This window comes from Cavia porcellus, unplaced genomic scaffold (genome assembly GCF_034190915.1).
Source record: "Cavia porcellus strain 051 isolate PalLab524CR breed Dunkin Hartley unplaced genomic scaffold, mCavPor4.1 scaffold_27, whole genome shotgun sequence".
Lineage (NCBI taxonomy): Eukaryota > Metazoa > Chordata > Mammalia > Rodentia > Caviidae > Cavia > Cavia porcellus.
In genome coordinates, this window is record NW_026947510.1 from 15,147,377 (window position 1) to 15,168,441 (window position 21,065).

General features: G+C 37.3%; 1 protein-coding gene across 16 annotated transcripts in view; it reads left to right on the forward strand.

The window, feature by feature from the left end:
• Mllt10 (MLLT10 histone lysine methyltransferase DOT1L cofactor) overlaps positions 1 to 21,065 on the forward strand; it is a 201,467-nt gene that overhangs the window by 166,871 nt on the left and 13,531 nt on the right. For all 16 annotated transcript variants that reach the window (XM_063237912.1, XM_063237913.1, XM_063237921.1 and 13 more), the window contains 3 exons: positions 7,953 to 8,131; positions 19,365 to 19,482; positions 20,793 to 20,865. In XM_063237912.1, coding sequence (XP_063093982.1) covers positions 7,953 to 8,131; positions 19,365 to 19,482; positions 20,793 to 20,865 — 370 coding nt within the window. The remainder of the gene's footprint in view (positions 1 to 7,952; positions 8,132 to 19,364; positions 19,483 to 20,792; positions 20,866 to 21,065) is intronic.

Consider the following 21,065-nt stretch of genomic DNA (forward strand, 5'->3'; position numbering starts at 1 on the left):
AGCAGCCTAAGAAATAGTTAATGCTTGCCTAAGTAGATTTAGAAACACTTGTATTCGGTCAAGATGACCGAGAATCTCAGAAAACAAAGCTCTAATTTAAATTTGTTTTACTTCTCCAAGTAATGAATGTAGCTACTACCAAGTAGTTGTTTGTTGGAGACATTGCAGAATCTAGAAGGGAAAAGCCAAAAAACTAACATATTGTGTTCATTAATTGTCAAGGGGAAGGGGCAGTGTTTCCCTCTTATGTTTGATAATATGATTATTATGTAGTAATTAAATGCTTCTTCTTTGGTGGATAGTATTTTACTTATGCTCTGCATACATCAGCCAGTCAGCATGCCTACTTTATCGATGAGGGGTATGAAGTGTTGAGGGGGAAGGATTTGTACATTTAACTGTTTTCTCTTCAAAATCATACCAAACCAAATTAAAAAAATATCCAATCTTTTAGAGATTAGATTGAGGATAACTTTTAAGGCTTAATCATAATATTCCCTTTTCTTCTGGTTTTTGCGCTGAATAAGCAGCTTAATGCGGTACTAATAACTATGTCCTAGACACATCAAAACTGGCAAGCAGGAATTAAGGCTGGTGAAACTAATATTTCTATCACTAAACAGGTCTATTTCTGCTTTATGCATGACGTATGTATAATTGCATTGGGCACAATAATTAAAACTTGGGATTAAACAGTAGTGTTCTCTTGGTTTTTGCCCATACTGTGCTATTCTTTTTGGTTTTTTTGAGACAGGATCTTGCTGTGTAGTTTAGGCTGGCCTTGAACTCACTTGAGCTTGTGGTGATCACCCTGCCTCATACTTCCAAGTGCTGGAACTGCAGATGTGTGCCACCAGGCCAGTTTGTACCATTCATAATGTCATCATCTATCTATGTGTTTCCCATCCTGTGGGCACTTTTCATTTTGTATTTTCACTGGGCTTTTCAGGAGCATTTGAGTCAGATTTTTTTTCTTGGCTTGACTGACACCACAGTTACAGTTTTCAGCTTGTCTTACTAGTCTCAAATTTTTTTTTTTTTTTTATGAATTCCTCTTTCATAAACTCTCCCTGAAATGTTGAAGGTACTCAATCAAGACTCAGTCTAACCAAAAAGAATAGCACAGCTGGCTTTTTCATGACAGAATCTCTGTGTTGCCCAGGCTGATCTTAACTTACAAGTCTAAGTGCTCCTCCCCTGTCAGCCTCCCTAATAGCTAGGACTGAAGCTGCCATTGTTGAGACCATCTTTTAACTTCCTTACCCCATGTTGTAGTTCTCACCGCCGGAGTGAGTGAGAGTGACTCTTTGCAGGATTTGCATACATATTGAACCAGAACCAAAGGCCTTTGCACTGAACTGCACCTCTGCACTTTTATTTGTTTCTTTTCAGATAGAGTCTTGCCAAGTTGCTAACTTGCCTGAGCCAGGCTCAAATTTGTGATTCTCCTGCCTGGGTCTCTAGAGTGGTAGGGTTATAGGCATGTGCTCCCATGCCTGGTATAAGTGACCTTTAATCACTAGCCAGAAACCTGTTACTTAGTCTTAATAATTTGTCTCACCTACTTGCCAAATGTATATCTTCAAGTTAGGATGGTTCCACTCAGCTTCCCAGATGCACTTCAGATCCATGTTTATGTCCACAGGGATACAATTTTTTGTTTAATTTATGGACTAGGGCTCCCAAAAGTACTTTGTTCCTGCTCTTCTCCCTTTAAGTTCAGTTGCAGTATAGCTGCCAGATGGTTCTCTTTACAAACTTCAAGTCATAGTATTTCCATCTTGGTGTTTTTCTGTTGATGACAGCATGGATTCTGAACATTTCACTGGCATACAAGATTTTGTGAGGTCTGCTTCCTCCCCCTCTACTCCCTACAGCACAGTGTTCTCTGCAATACCTACTTTGCACCAGTGAATGAATATTTCAGATTTTGGGGAGGGGCACTATATTTGTCTGGTTAACATTTACTAAAACAAATCTTCAGATCTTGACTTACATGGTGGATCACTTCTTAAGCGTTTTTTGCATCCTTGTATCTCATTCTCATGCTGCCTTTTTTTCCTCTCTTCCATTATGTTGTGGATTGGAATTTATAGTCTTTTATTTTTGTAATGTTTGCCCTCAAGATTAAATTTAAAATTCTTGGAGAGGAAAGCCTTACCTTGCCTATCTTGTTCCTTTCCTCCCTCACATCACCTAATACTTGGTAGCTACTTAGTGAGAGAGAAGGTACAAGTGGATAAGCGAGTATGTATTGTAGTCAGGGGTTGCAAAGCGAACACTTACATATAAGACACGTAATGATAATAGTATTTTATGATGATCATTCAAGGAGTTAAATACAATGAAAGTGCAGGAAATTTGTCCATAACACTAAAGAAAATCCAGCCAAGGGTCTGGATCCCATGGCAATAACCTGAGTGAGTTCAGCTGAAAACCTAGAGCCCACGACAGTGATGTATGCAAGCCTATCCCACAGATCTGTGCTGAAAAGATGGAAAGATTGGCAGTGGAAGCTAGAAAGTCGCGGGGTGAAGGATCTGTGTTAGTAGGCTGAGAGTGCTACACTGAAGCCAAGAAGCTCAAAATAAGGACCAGGGCTCCCCTGAAAAGCACCACAGCCACCTTCAGCAACAATGAGGTCCTGTGCCCCACTGACGATGTGAACAGCGGAGTTCATATCAGGAAGCTAGCCTGACAAGCTTCTCCTGGAGATTGAACAGTATACACCTTCCCATCCAGGGCCAGGAAGTGATGCTCAGGGTAAGGACCAGAGCTCCCCCAAAGTGAACTACAGCCATTCTCAGCACAGCAAGGTCCTGACAGCCTCTGACGATGAGAACAGCTAAGTTCATATCAAGGAAGAAACTCCACTAGCTCCTCCAGGAGAACTAACAGCTCCAAACAATAATACTTAGGAGAATCCACAACGCTTCTGTTTCTCTCCAAGTCTCCTTTTTATGCTGGTAACAGTCCTCAGGTGGGCCATCTATGCTCAGCACTGCTCTGATTCAGTTTATCTGTTGTTTTAAGTTGGCCACCAGGTACCAATCCACTACAGTATGAATCATTGTGCGCTGTCATCCCTCTGTGTCATTCGGTGTTTTTATTTCTATTCTCTGTCCTAAACAGGTGCATTTCAAGTGACTTTCCTAGAGCTTGCACATTATTTAGTTCTGTTTCACTCAGTGAATACCTTTGTGATTTGGGTTAGAATAGTATGTGACTTGTAAAAGGTAAAAATAGCATATTAAATAGAAGGCAAATAAATTTGAGGATTGTGTTTGCAGAAAGAGCTAGAGGTCTTAGTAGACTGGTGTTGCTTTATTAGCCGGAGGGAAATCAGTCAGCTTTATATGGTGCTGAAAACTCTTTTCCCACACCATTTATTAAAGAGGCTATCTTCTATTGAGAGTGTGTGGCCCTCTTGTCAAAAATAAGATGGCTGAGTGTGTCTGGAGTTGTTTCTGCAGCTTTTGATATGTTCCATTGATCCGTGGGTCTGGTGGTTTTTTTGTTTTTGTGTTTGGGGTTTTTTGGCAATACCATGCTATTTATATCATAGTAGCTTTATAGTATAATTTCAGATAGGGGATTGTGATGCCCCCTGCTTTGCCTTTGTTGCTCAGCATTCTGGTTCTGAATGCGTTTTAGTAATATTTTCTCTAGTTCTGTGAGGTTTGTTATTAGTATATTCTGAAGCGAAATATATCAGACACTTGTGTAAATATCCCATTATTTCTGTGATGTGAGAAACTGAAAGTGTAAAAAGACCAAAATGTATAATGGATATCACAAAATAGGAAAAAGGCACAAGGAAGGGGGAAAGGAAGGAAGGGAAAAGAACAGGTAAAAGGAGAAAACATAGATAAAATGGAAACAAAGGTTTTGTAAATAAGAATGAGAAGGGAGGGGAAATAAAAATCTGGGTGTGGGGCTGGGAGTTTAGCTCAGTGGTATAAGTGTCTGCTTGGCAAATGCGAGGTTGTGAGTTCGACCCCCAGTACCACCCACCCACCCACCCCCGCCAAAAGTATGTCACATACGGATACAAGTTTAAGGTGATGGATGTGATCAATTAGGTATATAAATTTAATATACTATACCAATAAACTTAATAGAAAATTTTGCTGGCAGCAAAATAGCTCAGCAGCATAAGTACTTGCCTAGCAAACACAAGGGTGTGAGTTTGATGCCTGATGTATCTCTCTCTTTCTTTCCCCCTCTCCCCGGTCTGCCTACCTCCTCCCCCTTTCTCTACCCCTCCAGCTTTCCTACCCTGAAAGTAAAAGTTTGATTTGTTGTGTGTTACTGTGGAAGCTAGTGCCACATAAAATTCAGAATGTAAGCACTGTGTTGCATGTTTTGCTGTGTCATTTCCTTTTACCTCAGCGTGCACATTAATGTAATATCACAATAGGATGTAAGTTTCAAGATTGAAACACAGTTTTACTCCTCAGTCTTATATTTCCATGATCCATTACTGTATGTAGTGATGGTGATGGCAACTTTTAAAGGATAGTAGGTGCATTAGAGGATGTGAGAGTTATAACACTGTATTTGTTTGACTTACAGATAAAACTTTTAATTAGTACATAAAATAAATAGCTACAGCTGCCATTTATTGAAATTTACCGTTGGGTTGGCATTGCTACAGTCTTTCACTTGATAGTCTCAAAGTAAGGTACCTGTTATTTTTGTTTTACAGATGATAATAATAAGGGTTCTCTGGAAAATAGTTTTAAGATCGTGTAATTGGAAAAGTCACGATTTCAATCCAAGTTTGAGTCAGAGGCTTGTGCTACTTTAATTTTAGATGCTGCCTCCAGCTTTTTATCTTGTAGTATTGAAAGTTGGAGACTTATAGCAGGCTTTTTACTAGTAAAATAACTAAGCTATCAGCATTTTAATCTTTTAATCACTGAAAAACCAGTTCTAAGTATTTCTGTAGGTCTCCACCTCAATCTTTCTCTGATCTTTTATTTCCTAGGCAATTTAAGATAACAACTTCCTAAGTTTTCAGGTTGGCCTTCACATCAGGATCCTACTGCTGCATCCTTCTAAGTAGCTGGGGTTGCTGGTGTGTGTACCAAACCTACCTCCTCTGTATTCTTCCTATACCTAACATTTCTCTCCATTATCTTAGTAGTTTGTGAATACTGATTATCCCTGAAAGGATTCCTAAGTTCTTTGAAGACAGACTTCTGTTTTGTTTTGTTTTTCTTTTTCTGTCTTCAGTATTTTTTTAAATAATAGAAAACCAGTAAATGCTTGTTTAACGAGCTGTTCAAATAGTAATTTTTCAAGAATACATCTTTTTCTAAGCTATGTGCTAGTCCTAAGGTGATTTTTTTGATCATCTTCTCTTGATCATGCTGGGTGGTGCCATTTTTGTTCTTTGGCCATGACCAGCGTCTATTATCAGGAACACTAACTCAAATACTTTATAGGATCAGGTGGATAACAGAAATATGAGTGAAGAAGTGAGTGACACAGTAGGAAAATTGAATGCCAGAAAATATTCATATCTTGTGCACCGCTCCAGCAGATTGTTACTGTTTCATAGCATAGTATCCAGTAGTCACTGATCTTCACATTTGAAATAGAAACAAAAATCTATACTTTTTAATGTGAAATATTTTTCATTTCTAATATGAACATCAAGCTTCTGCTTAAAAAAAGTGGCTCCCATTGTCTCCAAAATGTAAGAATTTTTTTAAAAAAACAGTGTCTTGTTATGCAGTTCAAGCTGACCTTGAACTCACTTTGTAGCCCAGGCTGGTCTCAAACTCTCAACGATCCTCCTGACTCAGCCTCCCAAGTGCTGGGATTAGAGGATTGCCCTACCATACCTGGCTAATAAATTTAATTTATGATTGTATCTTTGCCTTTTCTAGCCATTTTGATGGGAATATTTTTTCAGTTTTCCAGTGTGTAAGACTTTTTTGTACCCGGGATCAAACTCATGACCTTGCACTTCCCAGGTAAAAACTTGTGCTGTTGAGCTAAACCCCTGACCCCTCAAGCTATAAGAATTTTTAACTTCTAGTGTTCTTTTGATTTGTTAGCTTTGGCCTTATTTATTACAAATGTGTTACAGTTTATTGACATGGAAGGTTGAGCCTTTGGGATTGAGCTGCTTTGTTGAGTGTTTCTTCTCAGACCATCCTTGCTCTGCTGTGTTCCGCAGTGCCATTAGAACTGCCTTTTAAGTGTTCTGACTCCCATTCCTCTCTCATAGGTCTGGTTAGAGCCCCTTCCCTGCACCCCGGCTTCAGAGGCATCTCCATCCCATGATCTTTCACACTAAGCTTCTTAAAGGCAGAGACCACAGATCTTGAATTTGGTGGTGTCTGGCAAATAGTGAGTTCTTACATATTTGCAGAATGAATAAATCATTTTTCCTGGAGAATTTATAGCTATAAAATAGATCTTGGAGCTTCAGTTACAATTGTAAGACCTTTTAAACATCCAGATTCTTTTGTTTCCCTTCTTTTGAAGAAAGTCATGGGTGTTTTTATAAATATGAATCATTAATATTTATATCCTTTAGAACAAAATAAATTGTCCTATTAAACATCAATTATTATTGCTTTCTAGGACTAGTTTCTTTTAAAAAAAATTCTTTTTAAAATTTTACTGCAGTCCACTTAGGTTCATTATTTCTAGCTTTCTTCCTGTTTAGGTGCCAGGTGCTCTTGGTTGCTTTCCTCTGCCTCCCTGGTTTCTTAGTGCCATGCTCTTGACACTCTGGGTCAGATTGTTTGTCATGGAGACTGTTGTGTATAGCGTCCTTGGACTCTGTCCACTGATACTAACAGAATTCCCCCAGTTTGAGCCGTGAAAAATGTCTCCAGATGGAGCCAGGTGTCCTAGTGTCCTAAAAGAGAAAAATCTCCCCTGGTTGGCAGCTGTTCGTTTGAGATGGTTGATCTGTTTTTTTAATCCTCTGAGGGCCTCTCCTCTGTTACCTTTCTGGTAGCACCTTAACATGGATCTTTTTGCCTTGTTTTCATCTAGGAACTACTTATTTCCTCTTAGACTCATTTTTCTTCCCTCTTCTTTCCTCATCCAGTTTTGTAGACTGTATAGCTTCTACTTCATCATTGCTACTTTTCTTTCTGACTTTAACCATTGTGAAACAGCTAAACATGTTTTCATTAAGTTCCGTGTCATCTTTTATCTGCTGTGCTCCTGGAGTGAATAGTGCCACCACCTTGTTGACCCGAGTCGTCATCATACCTTGCATCTCTTTGCTGCCATCCCTGTGCAGACATCCCATGCAGTCAATCCAAAGCTCATGTATATTCTGTCTTCTGAATGTCTCTAGAAGCCAGTGCTGTTTCATTCTCACAGCTGTGTCACACAAAAGCTATCAGTCTCGGTGATGCTCTCTGAACTTAAAGTCTAGTGTTTTACTTTATTTCTTCAACAAGATCTTTTTCCATTTCAGATCTTTGCAGGCATGATTTCTAGAGTCTTAGCATGTGCATTTTGAAAGGCTTGCCAACTGGTTTTTATAAAACTCTTAACTGCTTCATTCTCTTACTTAAGAAACTTTTCCTTGCTTTTTTTTTTTTTTTTGTTTTTTTAAACTGAGAATGGAACTCACAACCTTGGGTTGCCAGACAGGCATTGCACCACTGAGCTGTGTCCCCCCTTCATTAGTTCATTGCACTCCTACAACCCCTAATACATTTTTTCACAAAAGTGTTTCTACTGAGGTCCTTGTCTTTCAGCATTTTTCCAAATGAAAAGTGAGAAGTACTTTATGAAAAGCCAATGTTTATTTGCTTAACTAATATATTTCTAATAATAGTAGCAATAAAATTTATAATTGGAAGAGGTCCCAGGAATAAGTGTATTTTTAACTTGTTGATTAATAGTACATGTCATTGACACATTTGATTGCTAAGTTTTAAAATACTTACATAGCATTTCTTTTCTTGCAGGTATTTATAACAATGGTGATGCAGGAGCGTCATTTCCCAACGCGGTATCTGGCTCAGGTTCCAGCACTCCTGTCTCCAGCTCACATTTACCTCCACAGCCTTCAGGGCATTTGCAGCAGGTGGGAAGTCTCTCCCCATCTGCTGCATCAGCTGTAACTGCTGCTGTGGCTCCAACTCAGGTATGTTATTAGAATCCTCTGACATTTAGACATATCTGTCCTTTATTTTTTATTTTTATTTTTGAGCCAGAGTTTTGCTCTACAGCAGTCCTCCTGCCTCAGCCTCCCAAGGGCTAGGATTGCATACATGTGACACCATGTCTGGCAGATACGTCTTTCTTTAAAGTAAGTTTGGTTGAAATAGAACTTTCTGTAGGAACTTAGATAATATTTGAATTTGTATTAACATATTAGTGAAAATAATAGACATTTTTACTCAATTTTCATGAGAGGAAAATGAGTATATGGGCAGCAACTGATTCTTTCCAGTTTCTGGGTTTCCAATATTGTCCTGTTGATATCGAATAATAATTTCAGAAAAGATTTGTTCTTTTTTTTTTAAAATGTAGAGCTCAAAAAGTTGAGACAGTGGGCATGACAGTGCAAGCAGTAATTCCATCTCCTTGCAAGTTTGAATAGGATGATTGCCAGTTCTATATCAGCCTGAGCAACTTAGTGCTACTGTGTCTTAAAATAAGAAAAGGCTAGGGATGTGGCTTAGAACTTTGATGATATTTTTTAGTACTCATGAAAATTATGTGAATGTATCAGTATTTGCTCCCTAAAAATTAAAAAACCCCTGAAGGTGAATGACGGTAAAGAGTGAATGATTCTTTCAAGTACTGCTGTGTGGTTTTCTTCCTAGTGGGAGACAAGGTATGTTCTTAATTACTGTAAATAATGGTGGCTGTAGGTTCTCATGTTTGTTTATACCTTTTGCCTTATTTAGATCTGCAGTTCGACAAATGACTTAGTGTATATAGACAAATGACTTGGTGTATATAGATATTTTGAAGCAAGCATCAAATAGGGAAAATCATGATCTTGAATTGTATAAATAGGACAGTAAATAGAAAGCTGTATAAATGTATACATGCTTGTTGACTTACCCAAAGACAAAAATGTAAGATTTCTAAAGGATGTATTTTTTTTTGTGATTCTTTTAATTTTATTTTCATCTCCCAAATTCTAGCTGTACATCATTTAATGAAACTTGTAATAGCTACAGTTGTAATTGTAAATGTCTAATTACAAGCAACTTGTTAAAATAGATGTTTTTAAGTTGCTGTAAACTTGAGCTTTTAGATATGTATGCATAATTTCCATTGTATGAGCCTTAGATAATGTACACACCTTTTTGGTATTTTTGTAAGCTGTACATCAGAGCACAGCACCAGGTTTTTTTTTTTTTATTGGTACCAGGGATCGAACTCACGGCTGCCTGCTTGCAAGGCAGGCGCTTATGCCGCTGAGCTAAATCCCCAGCCCCCAGGTTATTTTTAATGCATGTGTGTGAATGATATAATATATACAACCTTCATTATATGTAAATAATCAGAATAGTTCACAGAAAATCAGTGGCATATTTAGTAGTAACCTTGAAGATGCTGGTAAACTATTTGGTAAAGTTCTCAGCCTAAGAGGAGGGTTTTCCTTTAGTTTATTTCTCTAGAAAAGTGAGGTAGCCAGAATGTGCTTGGAGTTAGAGAGGGTGAGAGGATAAAGGAAAGAATGGCACACATAGTTTTATCTCTTTTAATTAAGTGTAACCACATGCTGTCAATAGCTTTATATTCTTGGACCAAGGCTCACAGTGAACATATTTAGTGTGCATTTTCTATCTTTACAAAAGTCTGTTTTAGTTACTCTGGTTAGTTCTAGGCTAAATGAAGCAAAAACCCCATTTTTTGGTCTTCATTATGTTTATGGGTGTAGGGCTAACATTAAGGAGAGGCGGAAAGGAGAGTAGTGGCAAAGAGAAATGTATAGTTAGAGGAAAAATTCCATTCAATGTGGGACTCAGCTGAAGAACAAAGAAATCATGGTTGCAAGTAATCTAGGATTGAGTTCAGTTAACATCTTGATTTTTTTTTTTTTATTTACCGTTTTTCCATGTTTCAGTAACGTGAGTAACTTGTAGATATAGGCATCTACTTAGGCTCAAGTGCTGTGCTGAGGACATCTGGGTTTTCTTTTCAGCAGGACATTTTTTTGCCTGGAAACTGAAGCTGCCTGGCCAGTCTCTAGGCACTAAGTCATGCTGACCTCTCAGTTTAGCTGAGAAAGGTTGTAGGTAGTGTACAAGCGGCAGGGTTACAAAACACTGAGATAGAATTGTACGGGACTCTTGAAATGGACAAATGAATATTTTTTCCTCCAGATGACAGGTTCATTTCTGTTTAACCTAGGATAAGTCTTGTTTGCCTTTAGACCATACAATTCACTGCTTAGTCACATTAGCTTTAGAGGTAGGTGGTTGATTTAAAACATAGAAATGTGGAAAGATAGATAATAAATGGAATTTATCAATATTTTGAATAGAATACCGCATGTCTTATGATAATTCAGAAAACTATCACAGATAACAAGTCAGGGCTATACAAATATGAAGAGAATGGAAATACTAAACCACGTTTTGCCATCCCCTCCTCCAAAAACTTAATGATTCAGTAGTAAAATTTAGTGCTTGGATTGGTGTCCTCAGGATAAAAATCCAGGTATCATTTTTTTCCTGACCTTTTTAAGTAAGTGCTGAGATCTCGTTTGGCTTATGTGCTATTTTAACTGTTGACAAGTGTTATTAGAGAGGTAAAACCAGAAAGGACTGAGAGTAATAACAAAGTGTGAAGAGCATGATTTTGGCTTTTAGTGGGTGAATGGAGACCCTTAAAATTATGGGGAGAGATGGAAGTCTGATAATTAGTAGCCCATGAAAGAAGAAAAATTCAAAAAACATTGGCAACCTAGTTTCGTATTCTTTAGTGTTAATCCTTTTGTTTTCTTTGAAATATTGTACTTGTTTGTAGTTGTTCTTTCACAAGTAATTGATGGAAAACTTGTATTACTATATATTAGGATATAGCAATAACATAATTTAAAGTATAGTTCTTTTACATTACTGGAAGGTAGCATTCTTACCCTTGAAATGTTTAATGATGTATTCCCCTTGCTGATTGTGAGTGGAAGTGTAATTAGTTTCTGGAAGAGTGCCATGAAGTTTTTATTTTGCCTTTTAAACCTCAGTGTTCCCAAGATCATTCACTTTGGTCTTTGGAAGAATGCAAGTGCTTTTGTTTAAAGAATGATTTTTTAATAGAATAATGTCAGACTGAATGTAATGAAGAATTCCTTCATTCTAGCATAGTCTGCATTCTGAGTTTTGTTTCTGGATACGGTGTTCATGCAGATGATCATGATCATCATGCTTCCTTATCCTACCCCATGTTACTTGTGTGGTTTTTTTGTTTATTTTGTTCATTTGTTTGCTGCAGTGCTGGGGCTTGAACACAGGGCCTTTGCACTGAGTTTGATTCCCACCAATTTTTATTTTTTTTGAGACAGTGTAATTGAGTTATTAATTAATTAAGTTCCTAGGCTGAGTTTGAATTTATAATCCTGCTACATTAACCTTCCAGAGTTCTGGGATCACAGCTGTGTGCCACCACACCCATCTTAATTTTAAATGATTTTAAAATCCATGTCATTCTTATAATGGTCATATGGAAGTCTTGCATGGTTGGTCATACTTGTAATCCCAGGACTCTGGGAGGCTAAGGTAGGAGGAGTGCAAATTTGAATCCCATCCTGGCAGCTTAAGACTTTGCCTCAAAATAAAAATAAAAAATAGGTGAGAATGTAACTCCTGGATTCCATCCCCAGTTCCACCCCCTCTAAATCATTTATTATTGTAAAATAAATTATTATTAAATAAGTGTTTGCTTATCTGTTTAGAATATGTAGCTGTTTCAAGGCACAAATTTAGTGACAAGATTTATCAGATTTGGGTAATATTTGACCTCAGTGAATTGGAATATTTTGTTTTGTAATGCTGTAATATGTTTGCATACACATATACAGGCATGTTGGGGGAATTGTCTTAGCTAGCACTCTGATTTTTTTTTTTTTTTTAGCACAGTATCTGATGGTGATGCTTTCATTTTATTTGAGAAAATGTGTCACTTTCGGGGCTGGGGATTTAGCTCAGCGGCATAAGCACCTGCCTTGCAAGCAGGCAGTCGTGAGTTCGATCCCCGGTACCGATAAAAAGGAAAAAAAAAAAAAAAGTGTCACTTTCCTGGACAGATTCAGTTGACTGGAACAGGGAGGGGAGCTTATTTTGTTTATACTTGATGGAAAATTTCATCTGTCTCAATTAAAGTGATGTGATATGATGTGATATTATGAGTTTTTGTTTGGTGTATGTGTGTGTATGTGTGTGTGTTTGTGTTTGTACTGGAAATTGAACTCAGGAAATTAAACTTGTGCTTGCCAGGCAGGCACTTGTGGTGCTGAGCTAGATGCCTGCCCCCCAAAGGAAATTTTATAATGGCTTATAATTGTAAAGAATGTACTCTTCTGAGCAAAGTACGATTAAGCAATTTTTTATTAGTACATTTATAGTATATAATGATTATATTTCTTATGAGAAATTGGTCTGCCACAAAACATACGGACCATGATTTTTTAAAAAATTCTTATTCTTTCTCTCCTTAAAATAAGGTTTTGTAAATGTTTGATGATAGTACTTGCTCTTAAATGATGAAAAGGCCAAGTAAAAGGGCCAAGTCATGTAGCTGGTAAGCAGTGAAAGTTAAGTTTGGAAGTAAGAAGGTCTGACTTGGTAGCCTGTTCCCTAATTACTAATCACTATAAAAGTGAATTTTCCAGTTATTTGTCTCTTATGCCAAGAAGTGTCTCTTTGAAAAACATTGCTCATAGCAGAAATTTTGAGTCTGAAGTCCTGGGATCCAGGTTTCCTACTCAGTAAATGTAACCTTGGTTCCATTTTAAAATTTTTTATGAACCTTGATTTTGATTTTTTTCATATGTAAAATAGTAATGCCTATCCTTTCTGCTATAGAGATATATTTTGAAATTCAAATGCAGACCATAAAGTATATTAGAATTTAATACTTACTAGTTTCAACTGTTAATAGAACTGCCTGATAACCAGTGAGAAAAGAAATGATACAGAGACACCTTATTAAAAATAGTGTCAATGAAAAAAAAATAGTGTCAGCGTTCTCTCTTAAAATTTATAATTCCTTGCTAGTATAACTATATTAATTTAGGATCAAGGTCTTCCTAGTTCTAAAGTTATTTCAGTAGTTGTCTTTTTCTTAGAGACTTATTTTTCCCCCCGGAAGTTAAGAGATGAATCCGTTAGATACCAATTAAGAAACCTTCTTAAAAGTGGCTGGTTATTCTATACAGTGTGTGGTCAATCGAGAGTGTTCACTGATAGTTTAACTACACTTTAATCCCTCCTACTACTTATTGGAAACTCAATTGTGGAGCATTTTACAATTAGCCTAAACAGTGGTTCTGAATATATTAAGATACTAACAATTAGGGAGTAGTTTGGAGCATTGAGTAATGTGGAATGATGCAATTGAATCTGACAGCTTCAACAGTTAGCCTGCTCATGGGACCTCAAAGTTGTTCACACTTGGTTTCATCTCTCATCACATGCTGTGAATTAAAGCCTTACTGGTGGTAGCTGCCACAGAAACGGGGTTTGTTATTAGAATGTTTTATAGGACAAACTTTGAATCAAGCTGGAGAAACTTACAATTGGTTTCTTTAGTCCCTGTCCAATATTCATTCATATTGTTCCTAGAAACCTTTCTGGTCAATACTTGTGGGTTTGTGGGCTAGGATTTAGCTCAGCAGCAAAGCACCTACCTGGCAAGAGCAAGATTGTGAGTTTGATCCCTAACATGAAATAAATTAATTAATTAAATAAAAATTAACCTTTAAAAATATTCTGTGTTTGTGCTGTGCATTGTGGTGCATGCTTGTAATCCCAGCATCCAAGAAACTGAGGCAGGAAGATTGCCATGAGTTTGAAGCCAAGCTGGGCTACATAGTGAGTTCAAAGCTAGCCTGAAATGCATCATGAGACCCTGTCTCAAAAAATAAACAAATAAAATGGTATACTTCAAATACACATAATGGTAAATTTTATGATACATATTGCTGTGAGTTCAGGGTCAGCCAGGGCTACGTGATGAATTTAAGGCCAGCTTGGACTATACAGGAAGATCTTGTCTTTAACAAAAAGAAGAAAAGAGGGGCTGGGGATTTAGCTCAGTGGCATAAGCACCTGCCTTGCAAGCAGGCAGTCATGAGTTCGATCCCTGGTACCGATAAAAATGAAAAAGACCAAAAAAAAAAAAGAGTTGCTGTGTTTGTAAATTCAAGAATATAAGTTGTATTTGAAGACATTTGAACTCTTATGTTGTATTTGTGGTATTGCTATATTACTGTTTTATAGATTAAAATATTATTGCAGGGTCTGGGATGCAGCTTTGGTACAGTGCCTGCCTGGCATTTACTAGATCCCAGGTTAAACCCCCACAACACATGGCACACACACGCACAGGTATAATGAGGCGCATCACTTAATATTTCTTTGTAAAATAGGTTTTAATCTTTGAAATGTGCCAGCATTAGACTGTAATTGTGAAACTGTATTTTAATGAAGTTAATGGAAAAGTTGAAACCATAATAATTTCTTAAAATGACAAACTAAAATATAAATGCTTATCATATGCCGAGTAGTCTTCTAAACTCTTTACATATATTAACTCAGTTCTGGAAATATTCCTATAAAGTGGATACAAATGCTACTCTCATTTTACAGATAGAAATTGATGAGAGTTTACTGAATTTAGTATCTTGCCCAAGGTGAAAGAACTTAGCATATGGCAGATATGGTGACAATAAGGTTCTTTTCTGCTAAAAGTACACATGACTCAGAGAGTCTGACAAGCCTTTGGAAGAGTGCATTTTAAAATGTGTTAGTGCCAGAGAGCTTGAAGAAAAACCTCTACTACATTTTATAGCGTGTTTGAATCATTTGACCTTAATGTTTATTGACAGGGTAATTGTACATTTTAAAAATGCATGTTATAACTTGTTCCTGTATGATTGAAGTATGAAGTTTCAAACCCACCTGCATTGATGTATTACTGTAGTATTTTGTAGAGGTGACATTGTCATAAGCATTATTCTTTCCTAATTTTTCTTGTTTATTCTTTTAATTTTGGCTTTATCAACATAAGGGTGGGGCAAAAATCTGCCAAAAATCACTCCCCCACACACTTTAAATCATACATTTGAATAATTGAGCATGTAGCCTGACTTTTTTTCCCATTGTACAACTAACAGTTTTGAAATGCACTAGAATTACTACTTACAGACATCTGGTCATAAGCACACTTGAAATATAAGAGGTGAATTGTTAACAGATGAAAATTCAAGCTGAAATTAATTTATTTTGTTGATTCTTTTTGATAATGTCATTCTAGGAAATACTACTGTCTCTATGAGACATGAGTTTGAATACTGCCTTGATAGAGACTTACTTTTTTGTTCGTAGATATTCTGAGTTTGTTAACAGTGTTCTTTAACTCAAGATACCTAGACATATTTTGTTTAAATATGATTTGGACTTCAATAATCAATCCGTTCTTAACCTGCTGATCTTTGGAGACTATCTTGTGCAAATAATTACACTTCTCTTAATGAGATTTTTACTAGTATTAGAATAAATGTAACATCTTGAGTGTGGAAGAGGTTCTTTCTAATCTTAGAAGGAAGCCTGTTTAAAATACTATATTGTAAGTTAAAGCAGAGGTTTATCATGGCAATATTACTTTAGTTTGAAATAATTCTAGGTATGTAGAAAAGTTGTAAGAGCACTGAGCAGTGGTGGCAAACCTTTGGTACCTGTGTCACAGCAGACTGTTTGTATAGTGGACCTCAAAAGGCTCGCCATCCCTGCTCTGCAGCATTCACATTACATGTTGTGAATATCCAGCTCTCTTACTCACAGACTCTTGTGCTTGTAATAAGTAAATGGTAGGAGAGTACTGCTCCATGGCAGCCATCATTCTTTGCTGGTAGGATAAAGCTGAAATGTCAACATAGGTACCCTTCCAAAAGAGAATGGCTGCTCTTCATATCCAATCCTCTGAAGGAGATGTATGATACTTTAACAATTCGCTTTCAGTGCATTTCTTAGAGATTTTTTGGTGTACAAAATGCCGGTTGCTGTTTGTATACTGTTTTCAATTGTCTTTTTCTCCCCAACTCTTTCACTTTCATCATCTCTGCTATTAAGTTGTGAATCTTTTCACTCACATGAGTTTTGTAAGTTTTTTTCTCTTTCCATGCCTTGCCTTTTCCTTTGCTTTTCTGTCGTGTCCCCCCCCCCCCCCCCCCCGCCTCTTCATGTTTTGCCTGGAAGTACCAAAGAAAGGGTCTTCAGGGGTTCCTCCTGCCACACATTCCAAACACTATTAGTGTATATTACCTGCTGTGGCAGACATTTATGGAATCTTTGTTAATTCAGATTGCCCACTTTAAAATGATGTCATAACTTGAGTTTTTAAAAACAGAAATCAATGCAGAGTGGCTTAGACATTTTAATATACCAAAACAATGTCTGAAATAACTTGTTCTTATTTTTCTTGTGCCTGCCTGCCTGCCTGCCTGCCTTCCTTCCTTCCTTCCTTCCTTCCTTCCTTCCTTCCTTCCTTCCTTCCTCCCTCCCTCCCTTCCTTCCTCCCTCCCTCCCTTCCTTCCTTCCTTCTGGTAATGTTGATTAGATTTTTGTTTTAAAAAGGAAAAATAGAACTCTTGGTTATATCTGAGTCATCCAGATGGTTTGTGAAGTTGGTCATTTTGGATAGTATTCTTCTTTTACCTTATTGTTACTAGCTTTCACCAGCCACTTTTTATAAAAACAGACTTTCCTATTCTCGTTCTGATGATGTCATTATGCAGATTAGTGTTATGCTGCTCTGGTTTCTATTTTGATCTTTGCTATAGTGGGTCTGAAAGGTGCAGGAAAAATAAGAAAATTTGGAGACTACGTCAAGAAAGTGCTATACTTCGAAATTTGAAGCTGCTAAGGATAAATATGAAGTCCTTGGCAGAAAAAAAACCCTTCCTAAAAAAGGGTGCTATAGTTTTGATACTCTTATCAAGCAATTGAGGCAACTTGTGAGACTGATAATTGGAGCGAAAAAGGAATTCCAGCTGGTAAATTATTAGTTGTGCTTTAGCCAGGGTATAACATAGATGGCTGCATAAAAATGGAACGTTAGAAGGCTAAGAATAAGATGCTTTGTGGTGCAGGTGCTCACGCATCTGGGAGCCTCTGTTCTTTGAGGACCACTTCACCAGTATGCTGGAATCTGCTGTCAGTCTCCCTCACATGTCCTCTCTCCTTTCTTCTTGTCAGCTGTTACTTACTGCTTCTGAAAAACTGTTTGAAGATACTACTTCTTCCTCCTTATTATTTATTTTCTACTTCTAATCTATAATATACCTAGTTGATCTTTTTGGAATTGTGTCTAAGACTAAATTGGTTCTCTTGGTTTGGTTGTATTTTCCTTGTTCTCATATATTTTATGAGTAATTGAGATGCTTGGGTAGTTAACTTTTGGAAAGGTAACAAAATCTTGTAACATATGAGTTTGAAAATAGTGGATTTTATGTATCCTAAACTATTAACTACATAGTAAGTGGCCAATATCTTTAAATTGAAGTTGTGACTTACCTTTACTGAGAGCTGAATGATTGTTTAACAGGATTTAATAGCACATACTTATTGACTTTATGCATATCACTAATGAGGGGAGCAACCTCCGAAAATCAACCGGTTGAATTTACAGACTAAAGTGTAGTCTGTTAAATACATACTTTGAAACAGTGGAAAGCAAGGACAGGGCTCTATGTCATTAAGACAATTTCTGTGGGGGCTGGCAATTTAGCTCAGTGGCATAAGCGCCTGCCTTGCAAACAGGCAGTCGTGAGTTCAATCCCTGATACCGATAAAAACGAAAAAGACCAAAAAAAAAAAAAAAAAAAAAGACAGTTTCTGTGAATTCTGAAAGTGTATTTTCCATGCTTAATAAGTTGTACAAAGGCCAAGATAAAAATGTCAGGTTATAAATTTATTCAGAAAGACAATTTATTTTCTGTAACATTTTGCTTGTTGTGACTACTGTATTGTCATTGTCTCTTGTGTACTGTTAAACATGTCCAAATGTTCCAATCTTTTGTTCTGCTGTTTTTCAGCTTTGTGTTACAAGTGGTTCAGGTTTTTGAAGTTATGGTCAAGAGTTTTGCTCTGAACTGACCATGTAGTGATTTTACTTTATAAAAACTTAATTTTGAATTCTTTCAAACTTCTTAAAAAAAAGATTTGATTTAAAATATGTGGTTCTATTAAATTTGAAAATCATTTCAGATCAGTAATATTCTGCGAGTAACAGTATTTTATGTATAAAAGATTTGCTTCAAAAATGGCATATTTGAAGGTTATGATATTCTTGAAAAGCAGGAGAGAATATGCACATCAAAGAGGCATTTTTATTACACTGGATTGTGCAATATTTTGGCCAGCCTCCTCAGCATCAGCTTCATCTGTTTAGGGCTTCATTTTCGCTTGTTTGGCACAGCTCCCAGTGGAGGCCTTCAGAATTGTGGTTAGCAACATGAATGAATTACAAACTTTGGATTTCTTCAGTTAGTAGAGCTGGCCTCCTGCCAAAAAGACAGTGCCTTATATGGGGTCAGGGCAAAGCTCTGATTTGTTGAGCCCTGCATTGTATAGAAAGCATACTTGTGATGCCTGTTTGCTTTCTTTTAAAATAAAAACAAAACAAAACAGAAAAAGCAGCAGGCTTCCAAGTCTATCAAAATAGGAAATAACAAAGCAGTGTGCAGGTTTTACTAATGGCAGAGTTAAGCAATGGAAATACGGCTCTGCATAGCTGAAATACTGGAAGTTAGGATTGAACCTTTTGACCTCCTTAGCCAGCTTGTGATGAAAAGGACTGGTAGATTTGTTAGACATCTGTTGTCTACCTGCTCTTACTTTATAAATGGTTTAGTAAGTTTGAATAATTAGTCATGTGTCCACGTGGTTTCTATACTACCAGTTGTTAATGTTGGTTGGATACTTTGAACTTGCCAGTCTTTTAAAAGCATACAGTGGTTATGTAACTTTAAAAATTGACATGTTGGAATGGTAAAGCAAGGAAAAATGATACTTTGAGAAAGTCACGAATTTCTGTTTATGTTCTGAGGCTAGAGGGAATAGTTAGTAGGTCTGTTAGGTGGAAAAACAAGATATTTTCAGATGCATTCATTTGTGCTTGTACTGCTTTCTGTTTAGGCAAATACCCTGTCTGGCTCTTCGCTTAGCCAGGCACCGTCTCACATGTATGGAAGCAGATCAAATCCAAATTCAGCAGTGGCAGCTCTCATAGCTCAGTCTGAAAACAGTCAAACAGGTAAGGTTTCAAGAGTTTAAAATTTTCTCCCCAGTGCAATATTTTCTCTATTGGTTCATTTTCACAGAAAAGGTTTATTGGTAGAGATATGGCTAATAGAGGGGTCGCTACTCCCACCCTCTTTTTAAAAACAAAAGAATCCCAGTTGGAAGAAAGTAAATAGTATGTTGTGCTACAAAATAGCCATGTGCTTTCCCCCCCCTTTTTACTGTCTGAAATGTAAAAGTTTAAGCAGAGCCATCAGCAGACAGGAACGCAAATGTCTCCTGTGAATTCTATGATTGATGTGTTCGGTCCTCACTTCTGTGCAGTGAGAGTAATGTGTAACACTGGGCTTTTCTGTGACTAGCTGGACCTTTATTTGCATAATTCATGAAATTGCATTACACAAACTTGGTTTAAAAAAATCCTGTTAGAGAAGTTCTACAGTGTTTAGTAATCCTGTGAATTTTGACCAGTTGACATTTCGTAGCATTTGTCTCTTGTACTATTTTAATGAGCCCCTGGATTTGCTCTGTGTCACTCCCCCCTTAAGAATTTGTTGACATGTCCAAGTAGTCAGGCCTGTTTGGGGGGCAGGGCATGAGGTTAGCATTTCATCAAGAATGGATCAGTCCTGTCCTCACCCTTCAGGGTCAGAGGTCACCTGACTCAGAAAAAGGAAAAGATAACCTTGAAAGAGGCGTGAGAGAGAGGGCGGTTTTATTGAGAGCTAGCTGCATGGGAATGCAAGTTACTTTTCAAGCAGAGATACTCTTGGAGAGTTTAGAAGTATTACATTTTTTTCTTTTAAACTTTTCTTTAACTTTGTTTTTATCAATTTGAAAATTTATGCTTGCTGTGTGGATTCATGTCACATAATTTTAGTCTCACATGAGGCTCTATATAAATGTGTTCTATGACTTTTTGGAATGCAAAGTGTTAAAAATACAAAGCATAAGGATTTGCTGTGATAAGCATACAGATTAGCTATCTACAGCTGTGATTCATTACTTTAGCTGTAGAAATTAAAAGGGGCTGAGGGGTGGGTACTGCAAATTCAAACCACGCTTCTGTGCTGTAAAATTGAAAGGAATGAAAGAACAGAACACAATCCATTACCTTCCATCCCCACAGAAATGTGTAGGAATAATGCTTTATACGCTGCACTTCAGTAGTTCTCAGCTAGCAGCATGCTAGCTTCCAGTTTCCTTGTGACTGGAAAGGTAGTGGAAAAGGTTTAATGTGTGTTTCAGGGAATGAGGGTGAGAGTTTAAAGCCTCTTATCCTGGGAAAGTCATTTTATCAGCTCTGAAATGTTTACACTGCAGATCAGGACCTGGGAGACAACAGCCACAGCCTGGTCGGCAGAGGAAGCTCGCCCAGAGGAAGCCTCTCCCCGAGGTGAGTGCCCTACTACCTTGGTGCGCTGGAGATGGGCTCCCCTCTGTCAGGCGTGTCTGTGAGGTTCTTGAAGTGTTTGTGAAGAGGCAGGCCAGTCAGATTAATGAACTTGCATATTAATTTCAACACTATGAATTCCTAAGCCGAAGGAATATATTTCTTATGTTTGAACCTTTTATAATTTGTATACTTATTTCACT